Genomic DNA, 18,356 nt, shown 5'->3' on the forward strand with positions numbered 1-18,356 from the left:
TCTCAGTGGGGAGGAGGTTGACTTTCTCCCACACAAAACATTTGGTAATGTCTGGAGACGTTTTTGGTTGTCACTAGGGGAGTGCTACTGGCATCTAGTGGGCGAAGGCCAGGGATTCTGCTAAATGTCCTGCAATGCACAGGGGAGTCCCCTGCAACAAAGTATTATCCAGCCTAGTGCCAGTAGTGCTGAGGTTGAGAAACTCTTCGGTAGGAGGAAGATCACAAAGAAAACACATATTTTTACTTTTCAGAGTAGTCTCATAAAAACACAGAAAAGTAAGTATAAGCTGTGGTTTATAAATAAAAATTGCTTCAGACTCATAGGAAAATTGTCATTTTATATATAAAATTTTATTTGTAAAACACAGTTTTTAATTTTAAAAAATTATGAAGAACGTTTATTCAGTCATTCAGTACATATTATTGAATGTACATATTATTCCCCGTCGTCTAAGCTCTGAAACAAAGTTACTGTGTTTAAGGAGCTTACGTTCCGATTAGAGAAGACAGTCAATAAACAAATGTATGGTAAACAATATAAGTATTATGAAGTATAATAAAGCAGGGTACAGGGGTGGATATAGTCAAGGAAGACCTTTCTCATAGGGACACTTGAGCAGAGACCTGGAACTCAAGCAAGTCCCTGTTGACATTCTCAAGGAGCAGTAAGGAGACCAGCATATCTTGAGTGGAGTGAGTTAGGGACAGAGCAATAGGAGATGATGAGTTGAGAGTAGTAAGGGCTGTGATTGGACTGGATGCTTTATTAAGATAGTGGTTGGGACTTTGTAAGCTGTTGGAGGGTTTTGAGCCACTACAGAATCTCATTTACATTTTAGAAAAAAAAAAACAACAACCTGATTGCTATGAAAAATAAACTGAGGGACAAGGATAATAGCAAGAAGACCAGCTACCAGGCTGCTAAAATACAGTCCAAACACGAAATGATTATGGTATTGGTAGAAGCGCTTACAAGTGGTCTATTATAGATTAAAGGGCTAACAGAATTTGGTGATAATTTGAATGTGGGCTATGAGATAGAATGTGAAACGTCAAGGATATTTCCAAGACTTCACAGCCCAAACAACTGGAGGAATGGAGATACCGATTACTGAGAGAGGGAGCCTGAAGGAAGAATAGGTTTTGGGGAGAAGTTAAAGAGTTTGGTTTTACACATGTTTACTCTGCCTATTTGACTTCCAGGGACAGATGTTAATTAAGCAGCTAGATACAAAAATCTGGATTTCAATGGGGTGGTCTGAGCTAGATAAATAAATTTGGGAGCTTTCAGCATAAAGATGGTATTTAAAGACATGGAAACTGACTGGAGATTTCCTAGCAGTTATTACAAATAGAAAAGAAAAGAGTTCTGAAGACCAAACTCTAGGCACTCTTCAGTTTTTGAAGTTAGAAAGATCAAAGGTACAAGAAAGGTGACTAAGACTGCAGCCAGTGAAACAGGAGTAGAATGGTGGTGAGAGAGGGTCAAGAAAGTTGGTGGTAAATTAAAGGAGAATTTATCTTGATGGACTGTGGAATATAAACAAGTAGGGAGTTGAATGTGTTGGGGAAAGTCAATGATACGGTGGTTGGGCCAAAGAATTGGAGCTCCCATTGGGGTTAAGAGTTTGTTAGCACTGATAGTCTACAGGGAATTAGCTCAAAAGAAAGCATGTGGTATTCATAAGGTGACATACTTGAAATTATAATTATGTTATGAGTTGCAGTTCTTAGAAATGATAAGATACAGTATATAGCCTTAGAATTAGAATTGAGATTAGAATAGAAGATAAGATTATAGGAAGAAATGAGCTGAAGGAATTCACAGATCAAGTATTTAATTGTTTGCTAGATCATAAATAGCCAATTCTGACTCTTCTTTTCATTTAGCTTGCATTAAGAGGTGGTGCCCCCCTACTGCTAGTTTTGTAACATTTAAAAATTTTTTAATGATACAGTTCTAAAAGATTACCAGATAGGAGTATAGGAATATTGTTAATATTTCATGGGAGTGACCCTCTTCTCCTCTGCTGGTTTATGTGTAAACATAAACATAACTATGTTTATGTACATGTTGCCTGTGTGTTTCTTTTTCTGTGTTTATCGCTGCTATTATACATGTGAAACAATCCTTGTAGATACTGTTCTCTGTCTCTTCACATGTTGAGGGAAGAGACAGTTCTTTGTCCAACTTTCTTTGTTTTCATTCATTCATTTAATAAATATTTGTTGAGTTGGAGCTGATTCTACGTTCCAGAAACTCATCATTGAACAAAACAGGCAAAAGTCCCCATCTTTGAGAAATTTGCGTACTGCTAAGAGAGACAAAACAATAAAGAAATACATATATGTCAAATGGAGATAAATACTATGAAAAAAATACAGCAAGGAAATAGGGAATAGTGGGATTTTCTGTAATTTGGTCAAGGAGAAGGTCTCTGATAAGGCAATATTTAAGTAGAAACCTGAAGAAAGTGAGGGGAGTATGCATGTGGTTGTCTGGGGAGTTTTCTGGGAAGAACAAATGCAGCAGTCCTGATTTGGAAGTTGGCTAGCTATGTCTGAGAAATAGCAAGGAGGTCAGTGTAGTTGAAGGTAAGCCAGGAAGAAAGTAGTAGATGAGATCAGAGAGCTGGTCTGACTCTTCCTCTCCTTTTTTCCTGTCTCTCACATCCTTTTCTGTGTCTTATTTCACAAATTTTGGTCTCTCTTTTTATAGGCCATTTATAACTAACTTTTATGTTTTATATGTATTTTAAGAGTTTGGTTTTCTAAAATTAAAAGTATTTTTATATTCTATATTTCACTGTCACAACTTTTTGTACCTTTTATATTGTAAAATGTGATACACATATGAAGGAGTGCATAAAAATAAAAACAGTGAAGTGAATCATCCGGATGTTTCTTTTGGGCAACATTTGGAAGATTTATCCTTTTTGTTACTTAGATACAGTTTATTTTCATTGTTGTGAATCCTCATAATATTTCATTTTTAATATAAAGCCATTTATTCGTTCTGTTGGTGGATATTTACTTTGTTTCTAGTTTTGGGAGATTATAAATAATGCTATTGTAAGCAGCCTTGTTTATTCCTCCCGCTGTACATGTGCATATGTTTCACTTGGATGTAGAGCTAGAAGTGCTGGTGTTCAAAGGTTAAGTGGTATGTTCTTTTAGATAGTGTTAAACAGTTTTCCAAAATAGTTGTACCGATTTAAACTCCTACCAGTAGAGTATATAAATTCTGACTGCCTCATATCCTTACTAATACTCATTTAAGTCTTCTTAATGTTAGCCATTTGGTATGTATGAACAGTACTTCATTGTTTTAATTTACACTTCTCTGATGACTAATGATACTCAACCTCTTTTCATATATTTACTGATGATATGACTGGCCTATTTGGCAAAGTGTGCCTATTTAAGTATTTCTCCCATTTGACTTTTTGTTGGTAATTGTAGGGTGTTTAGTCCTTTTTTGGTATGTGTTGTAAACATCTTCCACTCTTTGGTTTATCTTTTCACTCTCTTAATGGTGTTTTTTGGTAAACAGAGGTTTTAAATTTTAATGTACTCCACCTTATCAACCGTTTCATTTTTGAGTAGTGTTTTTGGGTTCAATTTATAAAATATTTTTCTATCCTTTCTAAAACCAATGTAATTCTCCCTTATTATCATCTAGGTACTATATTTTTCTGTCTTTCATATTTCCACCTAGAATTGAATTTTGTGATTCTCATGAGATGGAAGTCATGGTTTCAGTTTTTTCACAGATGAATAGTCAGTTGATTTATCACCATTTATTGAAAAGATAATTCTTTCCCCTCCACTCTGTAGTGCCATCTTCCTCAGAATCATGATTTGTGTGTGTGTGTGTGTGTTTCTGTTTCTAGTCTGGAGAGACAATACCACACTGTCATTATAACTATAGTTTTATAAGAAATGTTATTATCTAGTAGAACAGTCGTTTTTAACCTTTTTTTTTTTTCATTCCCATTTTCCTCCTGCGGAAATTTTCTCTTCTTACCACCCCCGTGAAGTTAAATACTAAGAAACAAGATTTTGTCAGATAAGATTGACTTGTGTAGGGCCACAAACCATGGTGATAGCTAAGACTGTTTTTCTCCCTCTAAGAACCAGTTTTCTCCCACTTGGGAGCAAAACTTACCCTGTCGCGAATACGTGCAGTAGAACTGACTTTCCTACCTTTCTCTGTTTATATGAGTGTCATGGTATTCTTTGTGTTTGTTTTTTCCTATGAAATAAAGAAACAGCTTAGCAATTTCTACAGACTAAAGCAAAGTAAAAAAGTATATATAAAAAATCCCACCAGTAGAGTACATAGTATGTATGTACATACTATGTATATAGTATGTAATGTGGTTATATATAACCTGGGCAAGTTGAGCTTATCCTAGGAATGAAAGGTTGTTTTTTGCACTAGAAAATCAGTCAGTATATTTTATCACATTAACAGATTAGAAAAAAAATTCAAATGAGCATCTCAGTGTATGAAGACAAAGATAAAATTCAGGATTCATTCAGGTTACACACTCTTAGTAAACTAGAACTAGGAGAAGTTTTGTGATTGGATAAATGGTCTTTCTCCCCCAACCCCTTAAAAAAACCCACAAAATCAACCAACTATATAGCATGCTAAGATGAGATGTTAACTTCTTCCCTCCAGGTTGGGGACAAGGCATTGATGCCCACTATCACCATTATTATTATTAAACATAGTACTAGAAATCTAGTCAATGCAGTAAGATAAGAGAAAGAAAGAAAAGGTACAACTGCTAAATGAAATATAACTGTCATTACGCATAGATGATGTAATTGTGTAAATGATTTATCTATAGTTTTTTTGGGTTTTTAAGAAAGTATAAAAAATGTGACTGAAACAATATTTTAAAAAATCTATTTTTATATGCTCACAAACAAACCTTTAGACAATGAAATTAATAGCAAATGCCATTTATAATAAGATCAAAAACTGGGAAATTACTGAATTAAATCTGACAAAGTGCAAGGCCTTTAGGAGAAACTTGGCGAAAGATAATGGAGAGAATTTATCATATGTGAATATATGCCTGAGTATGTGTTGTAACTTGAAAATCTAACTTTAAAATTTTTATGCAAATACAAATCATCTGGAATAATCAAGACATTCTTGCAAAAGAATAAGATGGGATGACATGGCCTACCAGATATTGAGACTTATTACAAAGCCGTAATAACTAAGACATTTGTCACTGTTACAGGGATAAACAAACCAAGGGAACAGAGTAGAGAGCCCATGTATGTATGGATACTTCATCTCAGGTCACTGAAGAAATGATAGCTTTTTAGTCATTCTGGAACAGTTGAATATTCATATTCGAAAAGTAAATTCAGATTCTTATCTTTCATTGTGCACAAAAAAATTAATTAATAATGCTATGTGAATTAGTGACCTAATGTGAAAGGCAAAACTTACAAAGCTTTTAAAAGGCTTTACAAGATAATATAGGAGAATGCCATTTTTATTTTAGCATCAGGAAAGATTTATTAAATAGGATATAAATATTACTAAAGGAAAAGATTGATACATTGGACTACTTAAAATGAAGACTTGAGTTTATGAAAAGATGCCATCAAGAGGGTGAATAGGATAGTTTCAGAGTAGAAGATATTTGCAATATGCAACTGAAACACAGCAATATCCAAAATGTATGAAGAAGGAGTTAGTAACCTCTACCTTTAGGGTAGGGTAGGGGAGGGGAGAGGGAGAGCCAGCAATGGGGAAGGAATACACAGGAGGCTCTACTTGGTTTCAGATGTTCTAATTCTTGAGAGGATACTGTTACTCTTCTTCTTCTTTTTGAGACAGAGTCTCACTCTTGCTGCCTAGGCTGGAGTGCAGTGGCATGATCTCGGCTTACTGCAACCTCCACTTCCCAGGTTCACGTGATCCTCCTGCCTCAGCCCCTCTAGTAGCTGGAATTACAGGCATGCACCACCATGCCCTGCTAATTTTTGTATTCTTTTTTTTTTTTTTAGTAGAGATGGGGTTTTGCCATGTTGGCCAGGCTAGTCTTGAACTCCTGACCTCAGGTGATGCACCTGCCTTGGCCTCCCAAAGTGCTGGGATTACAGGTATGAGCCACCATGCCTGGCCCAGTGTTACTGTTCTTTAAACTGGACACATGTTTTTTGAATTTGTCTGTATATGAGCACATTTCTTAACAAAATGGAAGAAATGTAAACAATAAAGAAATACATTTATTGATTATATTAGTTTGCTAGGCCTGCCTTAAGAAAATAAAACAAACTGGGTGGCTTACACAACAGAAATTCATTTTCTCACATTCTGGAAGCTACGACTCCAAGATCAGGATGTCAGCAGGTTTGTTTTCTCCTGGCGCCTCTGTCTTTGGTTTGCAGATAACCACCTTCTCTCTGTCCTCACATGGTCTTTCCTCTGGGAACATCTATGATGTCTCTCAGTGTGTCCAAATTTCCTCCTCTTACAAGGACACCAGTCGGATTAGATTAGTGCCCACCCTAACGGCCTCATTTTGTATTAGTCACTGCTTTAAAGGCCTTGTCTCCAACTACAGTCACATTCTAAGGTACAGGGTTTAGGGCTTCAACATATGAATTTTGGGGCACACAATTGAGTCCATAACACTGATTATGTAGTAAAGATCTGGGATAGCAAATGGGTTCCTGTGATTTGGATAAAAATTTTTAAGCCAATTTTTGGATTCAAAAAGTGTTACATCTAAAAAAATCTAAGACAGAAGTAAAGATGTACTCTAGAGAACAGTGTTAAGTGACTCAAAATACGGATTTAGTGCTGATGATGTTAATTATGCATGTGTGAACTTGGAATACAGTTGTTTTTTTGAAAATGTAAAAGTGATAAAAAGCAATTTCTAGATTAAAGTTTTTTTACTACTGTATTTTACATAAATACTTTAAATATAAATGTATAACCAAATGAATAAATGTAATATTATAAGTGGATCTTTTAGTCTCATCTCCATCCTTGACATTTATAAATTGTAGTTGGCCAAAAATTATTTTAAAATCTTTTCACTGGGAGAAGAGTGGATGGATTTTATTTGGTCATAGATGGTAATTTTAGTACAGTAAGCTCTGCTATAATGCAATATGTGCGTTCCTAAAAATCACTTCACTGTGTAAAACCATGCATTAAAACCACAGGGCTTACCACTCCGAAACTTTGTCTGCGACACTTAAAAGGATAGGAACCTAATAAAAACAATAGCACTCTTTTATAAATGTTAAATGATTCAGAAATACATAAATACTGTGATAAACATGGCACTTTACCTTGAAGAAGACCTGAAGTTTTCTTATGGAAGTGAGCATCAGGAGGGTTGCAGAATGTGAATTATTGTGAAGTGATGAAAGGAGGGTCTGAGAAATTGGAGGGAAAGTTGTAATACTAGATGCAGGTGGGTGTGGCTCATAGCATGGAAGATAAACTGAGGTGGCTGGTAGATGTTTGATGGGTGAGTGTGTTTTGTGTATTCCTACATATTTTAGTTCATCTTGGTACAATTTTTTGTGTTCACCTAGGATTTTTTCACAGATAAAATTATGCATAAGAATGATTGCTGTGGTCAAACTTGTTTAATGTATCAATTATGTTAGAACAAATTTGTGTTTTTAAATAGCATTAATGCAGAATTTAATTTTTTATATCATCCACAGGCCCATCATTCTGGTTTTATATGTTTCATAGGGATTCTATATTGGGTTCTTTTTACTGAAGTTTTAAAATGATTGCCTAATATTTACCTGCTACATAGTGTTTTAAGTGTCTTACTGAATTCTTAAGTTTTTCCAGGCTAATGAATAAGTAATGTGGATGTGGAACCTGATTTTTGCCTAAGTCTGGTGGTGACTCAATATAATACACACAGAAAAGTATCAGTTCTTTTGTTTCAAGCAAGCATACTATCTCTGGTGGCCTTCCTATTTTTGAAGTTGCTATTAGGATACCTTAATCCCTAACATGAATCAGTATAAAAGAAAGCATGTGGGTGGTTGTGTTTGGGTGTCCTTCCCATCCACTTGGTGCTTTTATTTTCTGTGGTTGTTTTATTCCACAGCTTAGCAACAGCATATTTCCAGGAGAAGTCTTTAACTCTCTCTCCTTCCTCTGGTCTGGTTGGTTGGTAACAGTGAGGCTAAATGAAAGGCTTCTTGTTTTTCTGTCTTCCTACCACAGTATCTTTGGTTTACTTTTAGAACACTCATTTTCAATCTCTGAGCCAGAAGGCCTGCCTTTAAATCGCAGCATTTCAATTCCTCCCTCCTATCTAGGCATTCCTTTGTGTTTCTACCGTACTCTGCATGCATCCCTGTTATAGAATATATCACATTGTTTTGGAATTTTCCAAAGTTGGGCTCTGTTTCTAAATAAACTGTACTTCTTGAGGGCATGGACCATATTTTTATCATTTATACATTTCTATTACATAACACAGTGCTTGGCAATGGTGGTTGGGTGACTGGATGGAAGAGTGAATGAAGTAGGCTTGAAGAGAGCTGTTCTTAAATGATCCTATTATATATGATTTCCCTTCATTTTGACCGTGTTAATGATTTCTAGATATCTTGGTCACTTGAACTTTAATATGAATTATGCTGTGTATTCAAACTTTTTAGCAGAAAAATAATAAAATTCCTTTTGTAAACCAAAGATTGTACAACCATCTGTGTTTTGTTTTGTTTTGGGTTTCTTTTTCTTTTCTTTCTTTTTTGCTTTTTGCCCAAAATAGATTCAAAAAACGAGGCTAACTGGCACCTAAGATTGAGGAGTTTTGATGCAGTAGAGTAGTAAACTCCTATATTTTCCAGCTTGCTATTATTGTAAATTAAAATACCTATTTTTGAAATTTTTAAATATTTATACATTGATTTATTTTTTATTTTTATTTTTATTTTAATTTTTATTTTTTTTAAAATTTATTTATTATTATTATACTTTAAGTTGTAGGGTACATGTGCATAACGTGCAGGTTTGTTACATATGTATACTTGTGCCATGTTGGTGTGCTGCACCCATCAACTCGTCATTTACATCAGGTATAACTCCCAATGCAATCCCTCCCCCCTCCCCCCTCCCCATGATAGGCCCCGGTGTGTGATGTTCCCCTTCCTGAGTCCAAGTGATCTCATTGTTCAGTTCCCACCTATGAGTGAGAACATGCGGTATTTGGTTTTCTGTTCTTGTGATAGTTTGCTAAGAATGATGGTTTCCAGCTGCATCCATGTCCCTACAAAGGACACAAACTCATCCTTTTTGATGGCTGCATAGTATTCCATGGTGTATATGTGCCACTTTAGAACAAGTATAAAAGAGGGAGAGGAGTTCTATTAAGATAATAAGTAAGATGTGTTATGGCTCAATTCTTGATTATTATTGCAACTGTAAGCAATATAAGCAACTCTGAATTGTTTTTAAGACTTTCTTTTTCTTTATAGGACCTCTTTGTTGTTAGACACGAATTGGCCATAATGAGACTAGCTGCCTTTATGGGCATTACTATGTTAGTCGGAATAACTGGACTCTTTTACACTCAACTAATTGGCATCATCACAGTAAGTATATTTTTAATGTAAAGTAACATTTATGAATATATTACCTAATTATGAATGTAATTCTAAAAAGTTATAGAAAGTTTAGAAATTAAAGGAGAAAATTAACAATGCTTTTTAGTACTGTCATATGCCTATGTAATTTTAAAGTAGTTATAATCAAGTACAAAGTACATACAATTCTGTATCCTGTTTTTGAAAGCTAACAAATATAGTGTTTTTATGTGAGCATAGACATCATGTTTGTAGTTTTTTATTGATACACAGTATCTTACGTATTTATGGGGTACATATGAGTATTTGTTACATGCATGTAATGTATAATGATCAAATCAGAGTATTTGGGGTCTCCATCAACTTGAGTATTTATCATTTCTATATGTTAGGAACATTTCAAGTCCTCTCTGCTAGTTACTTTAAAATATACATTGTTGCTGACTGTAGTCACCCTCCTGTGCTACTGAGCATTATAACTTATTTCTTCTAACTGTATGTTTATAACCATTAACCACACTCTCTTCATTCCCTGCTCCACCCACGCACCCTTTCCAGCCTGTTGAATCTCTCATTCAATTCTTGACCTCCATGAGATCAACTCCTTTGGCTACCACATATGAGTGAGAAAATATGGTGTTTGTCTTTCTGTGCCTGGTTTGTTTCACTTAACACAGTGACCTCCAGTTCCATCCATGTTGCTGCAACAGAATTTCATTCTTTTATGGCTGATTAGTATTATTCCACTGTGTATATATACCAAATTTTTAAAATTCATTCATCTGTTGATAGACACATAAGTTGATTTCGTATCCTTGCTCTCATGAATAGTGCTGTGATAAACATGCAAGTGCAGGTATCCCTTTGATATACTGATGTTTTTTCCTTTGGATGAATACCCAATAATGGATTGCTGGATCTTATGGTAGTTCTATTTTTAGTTTTTTTTTGAGAATTCTCAGTATTATTTTCCTTAGTGATTATACTAATTTACATTCCCACCAACAGTGTACAAGAGTTCCCTTTTCTCTGCATGTTTGCCAGCATCTGTTACTTTTTGTCCTTTCAATAAAGGCTGTTCTAACTTAGGTAAGATGATACCTTATTGTGGTTTTGACTTGCATTTCCCTGTTGATTAATGATAGTGAGTACTTTTCATATGCCTGTTGGCTATTTGTATATCTTCTTTTGAGATACGTGTCTTCGTGTCCTTTCCCCACTTTTTAACGGTACCGTTTTTTATTGTTGAGTTGAGTTCCTGGTATATTCTGGATACTGTCCCTTGTCAAGCAGATAGTTCAAGGGTTTTCTGTCATTCTACAGGTTGTCTCTTCACTCTGTGGATTGTTTACTCTACAGCTTTTTAATTTAATAGAGTCCCATTTGTCTGTATTTGTTGCCTGCACTTTTTGAGATCTTAGCCATAAAATTTTCATCTAGACCAATGTCCCGAAATATTTTTCCTAGGTTTTCTTCTGGTAGTTTCACAGTTGTAGGTTTGATGTTTAAGTCTTTAATACATCTTGAGTTGGTTTCTGTATATGGTGAGAGGTGGGGTCAAGTTTCATTCTTCATTCTTAGGCATATGGAGATCTAATTTTCCCAGCACTTCCCATTTATTCAAAAGATTTTTCTTTTCTCAATGTATATTCTTGATGCCTTTGTCAAAAATCAGCTGACTGTAAATATGTGAATTTATTTCTGGATTCTCTATTCTGTTCCCTTGGTCTATGTGTCTATGTATCTGCTTTTATACCAATACTATGCTGTTTTGGTTACTATAGCCTGATAATATATTTTGAAGTCAGGTAATGTGATGCCTCCAGCACTGTCCTTTTTGCTTAGGGTTACTTTGACTATTCGGGCACTTTTTTGACTTCATACAAAGTTTAGGATTATTTCTCTAATTATGTGCAAAATTATGTTGGTATTTTGATAGTGATTACATCAAATCTGTAGATTGCTTTGGGCAGTATGGTCATTTAACAGTAATAATTCTTCTGATCCATCATCATGGGATAGCTTTCCTTGCCTCCTCCTTTGATTTCTTTCTTTAGTTCTTTGCAGTTTTCCTTATAGAGCTCTTTCACCTCCTTGGTTAAATTTCTTACAGCGTTATTGTTGGAGCTATTGTAAATGGGATTTTTTTTTATTTCTTTCTCAGCTAGTTCATTATTGGTGTATAGAAACACTACTGATTTACTGATTCTTGTATGCTGATTTTGTATACTGTGACTTTACTGAATTTATTTATCAGATTGAAGAGTTTTTTGGTAGAGCCTTTAGGTTTTTCTTGATATAAGATAATATCATCAACACAAAAGGCCATAGATGGCCTTTATTATGTTGTAGTATGTTTCTTCTGTGCTTAGTTTGTTGAGAGTTCCAGTTCCTTCCTCTTCAATTTTTTGAAATAGTTTGAGGAGAATTGGTGTTAGTTCTACTTAATTTAACATTTGGTGGAATTTGTGAAGTTGTCTGGGTCCTGGACTTTTCTTTGTTGGGAGACTTTATTACTACTTTGATATTATTACTTTTTATTGGTTTGTTCAAATTTTCTATTTCTACCCAATTCAATCTCGGTAGGTTTTATGTGTCTAGGAATTTATCATTTACTCTAGGTTTTTCAGTTTGTTGGTATATATTTGTTCTTAATAATTTTTGATAATCTTTGTATTTCAGTGGTATCAGCTGTAATGTCTCCTTTTTCATTTCTGATTTTATTTACTTGGGTCTTCTCTCTTCTTAGTCTTGAAAGTGATTTATTCACTTGTTTATCTTTTCAAAATACCAACTTTTTGTCTTGTTGCCTCTTTGCTTATTTTTTTAGTCTCTTTCTTTTACATCTGATCTGGTCTTCATTATTTCTTTCCTTCTACTAATTTTGGGTTTCGTTCGTTCTTGCTTTTCTGGTTCCTTGAGGTGCATCATTAGACTGTGTTTACTTGAAATCTTTCTACTGTTTTGATATAGGCATTTATTACTGTAAACTTCCCTCCTAGCACTGCTTTTGTTTTAGTCCATAGGTTTTGATATGTTTCATTTTCATTTTTATTTGTTTCAAGAAAGTGATTTCCTACTTAGTTTCTTTCTTGGCCCAGTGGTTGTTGCTTAAATTCCATGTATTTGTATAGTTTCCGAAGTTCCTCTAGTTATTGATTTTTAGTTTTATTCCACTGTGGTCTGAGAAGATACTTGATACAATTTAGATTTTTTTCATGTTTCTTGAGACTTGTTTTGTGTCCTAACCTATGGTCTATCTTGGAAATGTTCCATTTGCTGATGAGAACAATGTGTATTCTGTAGCTGTTGGATGAAATGTTTTGTAAATATCTGTTAGGTCCAGTTGGTCTAGAGAGCAGTTTAAATCCGATGTTTCTTTGTTAACAATTTTACTAGATCTGTCTCATGCTGAGAATCCTGTGTCCAAGTCCTCAACTATTATTGTATTAGAGTCTTATCTTTCCCTCTAAATCTAATACTTGGTTTATATATCTGGGTGCTCTGGTGTTGGGTGCATATGTATTTAGAGTTGTTATATCTTCTTGCTGAATTGATCTCACTATCATATAATGGCCTGCTTTGTAACTTTTTACTATTTTTAACTTAAAGTCTGTATATCTGATATAAGTATAGCTAGCTATTCCAGCTTACTTTTGGTTTCCGTGTGCTTGGAATATCGTTTTCTGTCTTTTTACTTTCAGTCTATATGTATCTTTGTAGGTGAGATGAGTGTGCTGTAGGCAGCATATCATTGTGTCATGTTTGTTTGTTTAGTCCATTCAGAAAGTCTATATGTCTTAAATGTGGAGTTTAATCCATTTACGTTAAAGAGTATTATTGATATGTGAGGGCTTACTCCTGTCATTTTATTAATTGATTTCTGATGTTTCGTATATTCTTTGTACCTTTCTTTCTCTTTTATTGTTTATCATTGTGGTTTGGTGGTTTTCTGTAATGGTAACATTAGAGTTCTTCCTCTTCCTTATTTGTGTGTTTGCTCTACCAGTGGGTTTTAAATTAATTTTTTATAAAAAAAATTGAGACAGAGTCTTGCTCTGTTGCCTAGGCTAGAGTGCAGTGTTGTGATCTCGGCTCACTGCAACTTGTACCTCCCGGGTTCAAGCAATTCTTGTGCCTCAACCTCCCAAGAGTGGGTTTTATACTTTCATGTGTTTTTATGATGGTAGCTGTCATCCTTTTGTTTCCAAGTGTAGGACTCTCTTAAGCATTTCTTATAGGACCAGCCTAGTGGTGATAAAGTCCCTCAGCTTTTGCTTGTTATCTCCTGCCTTTTTCCTTTATTTATGAAGGATAATTTTGCTGGAAATAGTATTTTTGTCTGAAAGTGTTTTTCTTTCTGCACTTTGAATGTATTATCCCATTTTCTCCTGGCCTATAAAGTTTCTGTGGAGAAATCCACTGTTAGTCTGATGGAGATTCCCTTGTATGGGACTTGATGCTTTTTTCTTGCTGTTTTTACAATTCTCTTTGTCTTTGACTTTTGATAGTTTGATTATGGTGTGCCAGAGAAGATCTTTTTACATTGTATCTGTTTGGGGATCCCTGAGCTTCCTGTACTTAGGTGTCTAGATCACTTGCCAGACTTGAGAAGTTTTCAGCTGTTATATCCTTAAGTAGGTTTTCTAGGTTTTTTGTTTTCTCTTTGTCTTCTGGGAGATTACACATTAAAGTATTTGGTCACTTTATGGTGTTCAATCTGTCACATAGGTTTTGTTCATTTTTTAAATGCTTTTTTCTTTATTTTTGTCAGACTGGGTTATTTGAAAATAACCTGTCTTCAAGTAATGAAATTCTTCCTTGTCCTTGATCTAGTCTATTATTGAAACTTTGAAATATATTTTGTATTTCATTTAGTGAATTCTTCAGTTTGTTTGGTTCTTTTTTATTTGTATTTGTTTAGTAAATTCCTCATTCAGATCTGGAATTATTTTTCTAATTGCTTCATATTTGCTATATTTTCTTTATCTCAATTAGCTTCTTTAATATTATTTTGAATTATTTTTCTGGGATTTCATATATCTTTTTGATTGTAATGTTTTACTGGAGAATTATTGTATTTCTTTGGAGTGCCATATTTCCTTGCTTTTTTATGTTTCTCGGGTCCTTATGTTGGTATCTACGATATGTGATGTAGAAGAAACAACAGATGTTTGTTCTAATTTTTTTGCTTTTGTAGGAGAGGACTTTTTCCTGGAGATGTATCTGTTGTGTTGGTTGGTTGGGGCCCCTTTGATTTTGATTCTGGGAATGTGCAGTATTATAGTTGCTGTATGATTTGTTTGGCTGTAAACAGCATCAGTGGTATCTGTGATTTCCTCAGTGGCTTAGGGTATGTTTGTTAGTGGATGTTGTGGTGAAATTTTGCTAGGGACTGGGTTGTCAGGTGGGCTTGTCCTTGGTCCTTAGTGGTGGCAGCAGCAAGTGGGCCTGTCCATGGGCACCAGGGTGGCTTTGGCACTGCTGTTAGCAGGTCCACACAGACCAATTCTTAGGCCTCCAGGTGGCTTGTTCAGGTGCGGATAGTGGCAGCAATGCACCAGGCAGGTGGACAGGTTCTTGGGTCCTGGTAAATGGGCATGTCGTGGGTGATGGCAGTAGTATTGGCAGAACAAACCTCTGGCTCCCAAGTGGTTTGCATAGGTGTTGACAGTATCAGCGATGGGCTGGGTGGGCCAGCTCTCAGACCCACAGGTGGCATGTGTGGGTGCCAGCTATGGTGGTAGTAGCAAGCTGGGTGAGCCTGACCTCTGGCCCCAGAGAGAAGTGTTCAGGTGCTGACAATGGTAGACTGGGCTGTAGATGGTTCCCAGGCTCCTGGACAGTGTGCTCAGGTACTGGAGTTTGGATATGGGCAGACCTAGCCTCAGCTACTGGAGTTTGGGGTTGGGGAGACCTAGCCTCAGGTCCCCTGGTGGTACATTCACCCACTGGCTATGGTAGGCATTGGTGGGGTGATCTCCAGGCCCAAGGCAAAATGTTTGGGTGGGGGTGGCATCCATTGCAGCCGTGCTACTGGGGAGGACGGGGTTGCTTTCAGTGGTTGCAGCTGTATGCAGTGGGCTGGGGATTGCCCACTTTGCTTGCACGTCAGCTTGGCAGTGCCAGCCCACAACAGCTGCTGTGGGCGGGGGGTTTGTCCTTGGGGCATGTGAAAATGCATGCTGGATTTGCTGCTGGAGTCAGCAGGGTCTTTGCCAATGGTTTTGTGCTTCAACCTTGGTGGTGGCAGCCAATGGCAGCAGTGGCTGTGGGCAGGGAATATCAGTGGGGCTCCAGAAATGTGGAGATGCAGGGGCTGTTGGGCTCACTGGCAGGATACAGTCTGGTGGGGGCTGGACTCTTCATATGGTGCCTTCCTGGAACTGCTTAGGGCTCAAAGGCTGTGTGGGACCCAGCATGATCTTCCTCTCTGGGGTGGTGCCTTCATGTATTCTCCAGGCAGCTCCCGTTAGTCTTGAGACTTGAGAGGGTCTAGGGGCTTTCCTCTCGCTAGGATGCAGGAGTCTGCAGTGGGAATGTTGGCCATTGGGGGTCACTGACTTACCCTTTTCCTGCACTGGGGAGCCTCTGCATGCCTCCAGCCAGTTTTGGCTAACCAGGCCGCCTTGCTTTCCTCTCAGTCCTTGCTTTAGGATGGTGTTTCCAGTCATTTCTCTGTTGAATTCCAGTGTTCTCTTAGATGATATATTTTATGTGTGATTATCTACTCCCTATTTTGGTTCTTCTTTGTGGAGGAGGTGAGTACCAGTTGTTTCTAGTCAGCTATCTTGAAGCCCACCTACAGGTTTTTGTGTGGACATACATTTTCATTCCTCTGGGGTATATAGAAGTGGAATTGCTGAGTCTAATGGAAGCTACATTTAATTTTTAAAGAACTGCCACTATTTTCTAAAGTTGCTGCATGATTTTACATTCCCACTAGCAGTATTTGAGGGTTCTGATTCCTCTACAGCCTTGGTGACAATTGTTATTACCTGTCTTTTAAAAAATGGTTACCATCCTAGTGGTTTTGAAGTAGTACCTCATCATGGTTTTAATTTGCATTTCCCTGATTAACTAATGAGATTGAGTACCTTTTCACATGCTTATTGTCCATTTATGTATCTTTGGAGAAATCCTTTGATCATGTTTTAATTGGGTTGCCGTTTTACTGTTGAGTTAGAAAAGCTGTTTATATGTTCTAGATATAAGTCCCTTTTCAGATATATTATTTACAAATATGTGATTTGCAAATATTCTCACATTCTCTTAATTACATTTTCACTTTATTATCAGTGTCTTTTGAAGCACAAAAGTTTGTACTTTTTATTGTTTCAATTTATCTATTTTTTTTCTTTGGTAGTATGTGCTTTTTGTGTCTTATCTAAGATACCATTGCCTAATCCAAGGTCAACAAAATTCCCTCCTGTATTTTATTCTAAGGATTTTATTATTTTAGCTTTTACATTTAGTACTACGATTCATTCTAAGTTAATTTTTGTAGATCGTGTGAAGTAGGGGTCCATCTTCATTCTTTTACATGTAGATATCTAGTTGTCCTAGCACCATTTCTTGCAAAGACGATTCTTTCCACCATTGAATAGTCTTGACACCTTTGTTGAAAATTAATTGGATATTTTCTGGACTCTTAACTCTATTTTATTTATATGTCTATCTTTATGACATAGAGATACCTTTATGCCAGTAGCACACTTTCTTACTGTTGTTTGACAGTAGTTTTGATACATTTTTCATACATTTTTACTGAATATATTCTGATAAACACTTAATTTCTTATCCACAGTATATATGCTATACAGGCATACTTGTTGTATTGTGCTTTGTAAATAGTGTTTTGTGTGTGTTTTTTTTTTTTAAACTAGTTGAGGGTTTGCGGCAACGGTGCATTGAGTGTGTCTTTCAGTACAATATTCCCAGCAGTGTGTGTTTACCTGTTGTTTCTGTGCCATAGTTTGGTAATTCTCATAATATTTCAAACATGTTCATGGTTATTATATCTGTTATGATGATCTGTGATTGGCGATTGTTGATGTTACTATTGTAATTATTTTGGGGCACCACAAACTGCGCCCATATAAATGGCAAACTTAATTGGTAAATGTTGTGTGTGTTCTGACTGCTGCATTCACTGGCCATTCCTCTATCTCTTTTCTTTGGGCCTTGCTATTCCCTAAGATACAATAATATTGAAATTAGGCCAAATAATAACCCTATGGTGGCCTCTAAGTATTTAAGTGAAAAGAAGAGTTGCATGCCCCTCACTTCAAATCAAAAGCTACAAATGATTAAAACTAATGAGAAAGACGTGTTAAAAGCTGAGATAGGCCAAAAACTAGACCCCTTGTGCCAAATTGCCAAGTTATGAATGCAAAGGAAAAGTTTTCAAAGGAAATTTAAAATGCTACTTCAGAGAACGTACAAATGATAAGAAACTGAAGCAACTTTATTGTTGATGTGGAGAAAGTTTTGGTGGTTTGGGTAGAAGATCACACAAGTCACAACATTCCATTAAACCAAGCCTAATCCAGAGCAAGGCCCTCACTCTTCAATTTTATGAAGGCTGGGAGAGGTGAGGAAACTGCAGAAGAAAAGTTGGAAGCTAGCAGAAGTTTGTTCTTAAGGCTTAAGGAAAGAAGGCATTTCCATAACATAAAAAATGCAAGGTGAAGTGGCAAGTGCTGATGTAGAGGTTGCAACAAATTATCCAAACGGTCTAAGATG

At 36.1% G+C, this 18,356-nt stretch overlaps 1 protein-coding gene across 4 annotated transcripts in view; it reads left to right on the plus strand.

The window, feature by feature from the left end:
* ZDHHC21 (zDHHC palmitoyltransferase 21) overlaps nt 1-18,356 on the plus strand; it is a 74,557-nt gene that overhangs the window by 37,716 nt on the left and 18,485 nt on the right. For all 4 annotated transcript variants that reach the window (XR_001485667.4, XR_284714.5, XM_005581706.5 and 1 more), the window contains exon 8: nt 9,504-9,620. Coding sequence is in view for 2 of the 4 variants with exons in the window: in XM_005581706.5 (XP_005581763.1) it covers nt 9,504-9,620 (117 nt within the window). In the remaining 2 variants the exon portion in view is untranslated. The remainder of the gene's footprint in view (nt 1-9,503; nt 9,621-18,356) is intronic.

Source organism: Macaca fascicularis, chromosome 15 (assembly GCF_037993035.2).
Source record: "Macaca fascicularis isolate 582-1 chromosome 15, T2T-MFA8v1.1".
In the NCBI taxonomy this organism is placed as follows: Eukaryota; Metazoa; Chordata; class Mammalia; order Primates; family Cercopithecidae; genus Macaca; species Macaca fascicularis.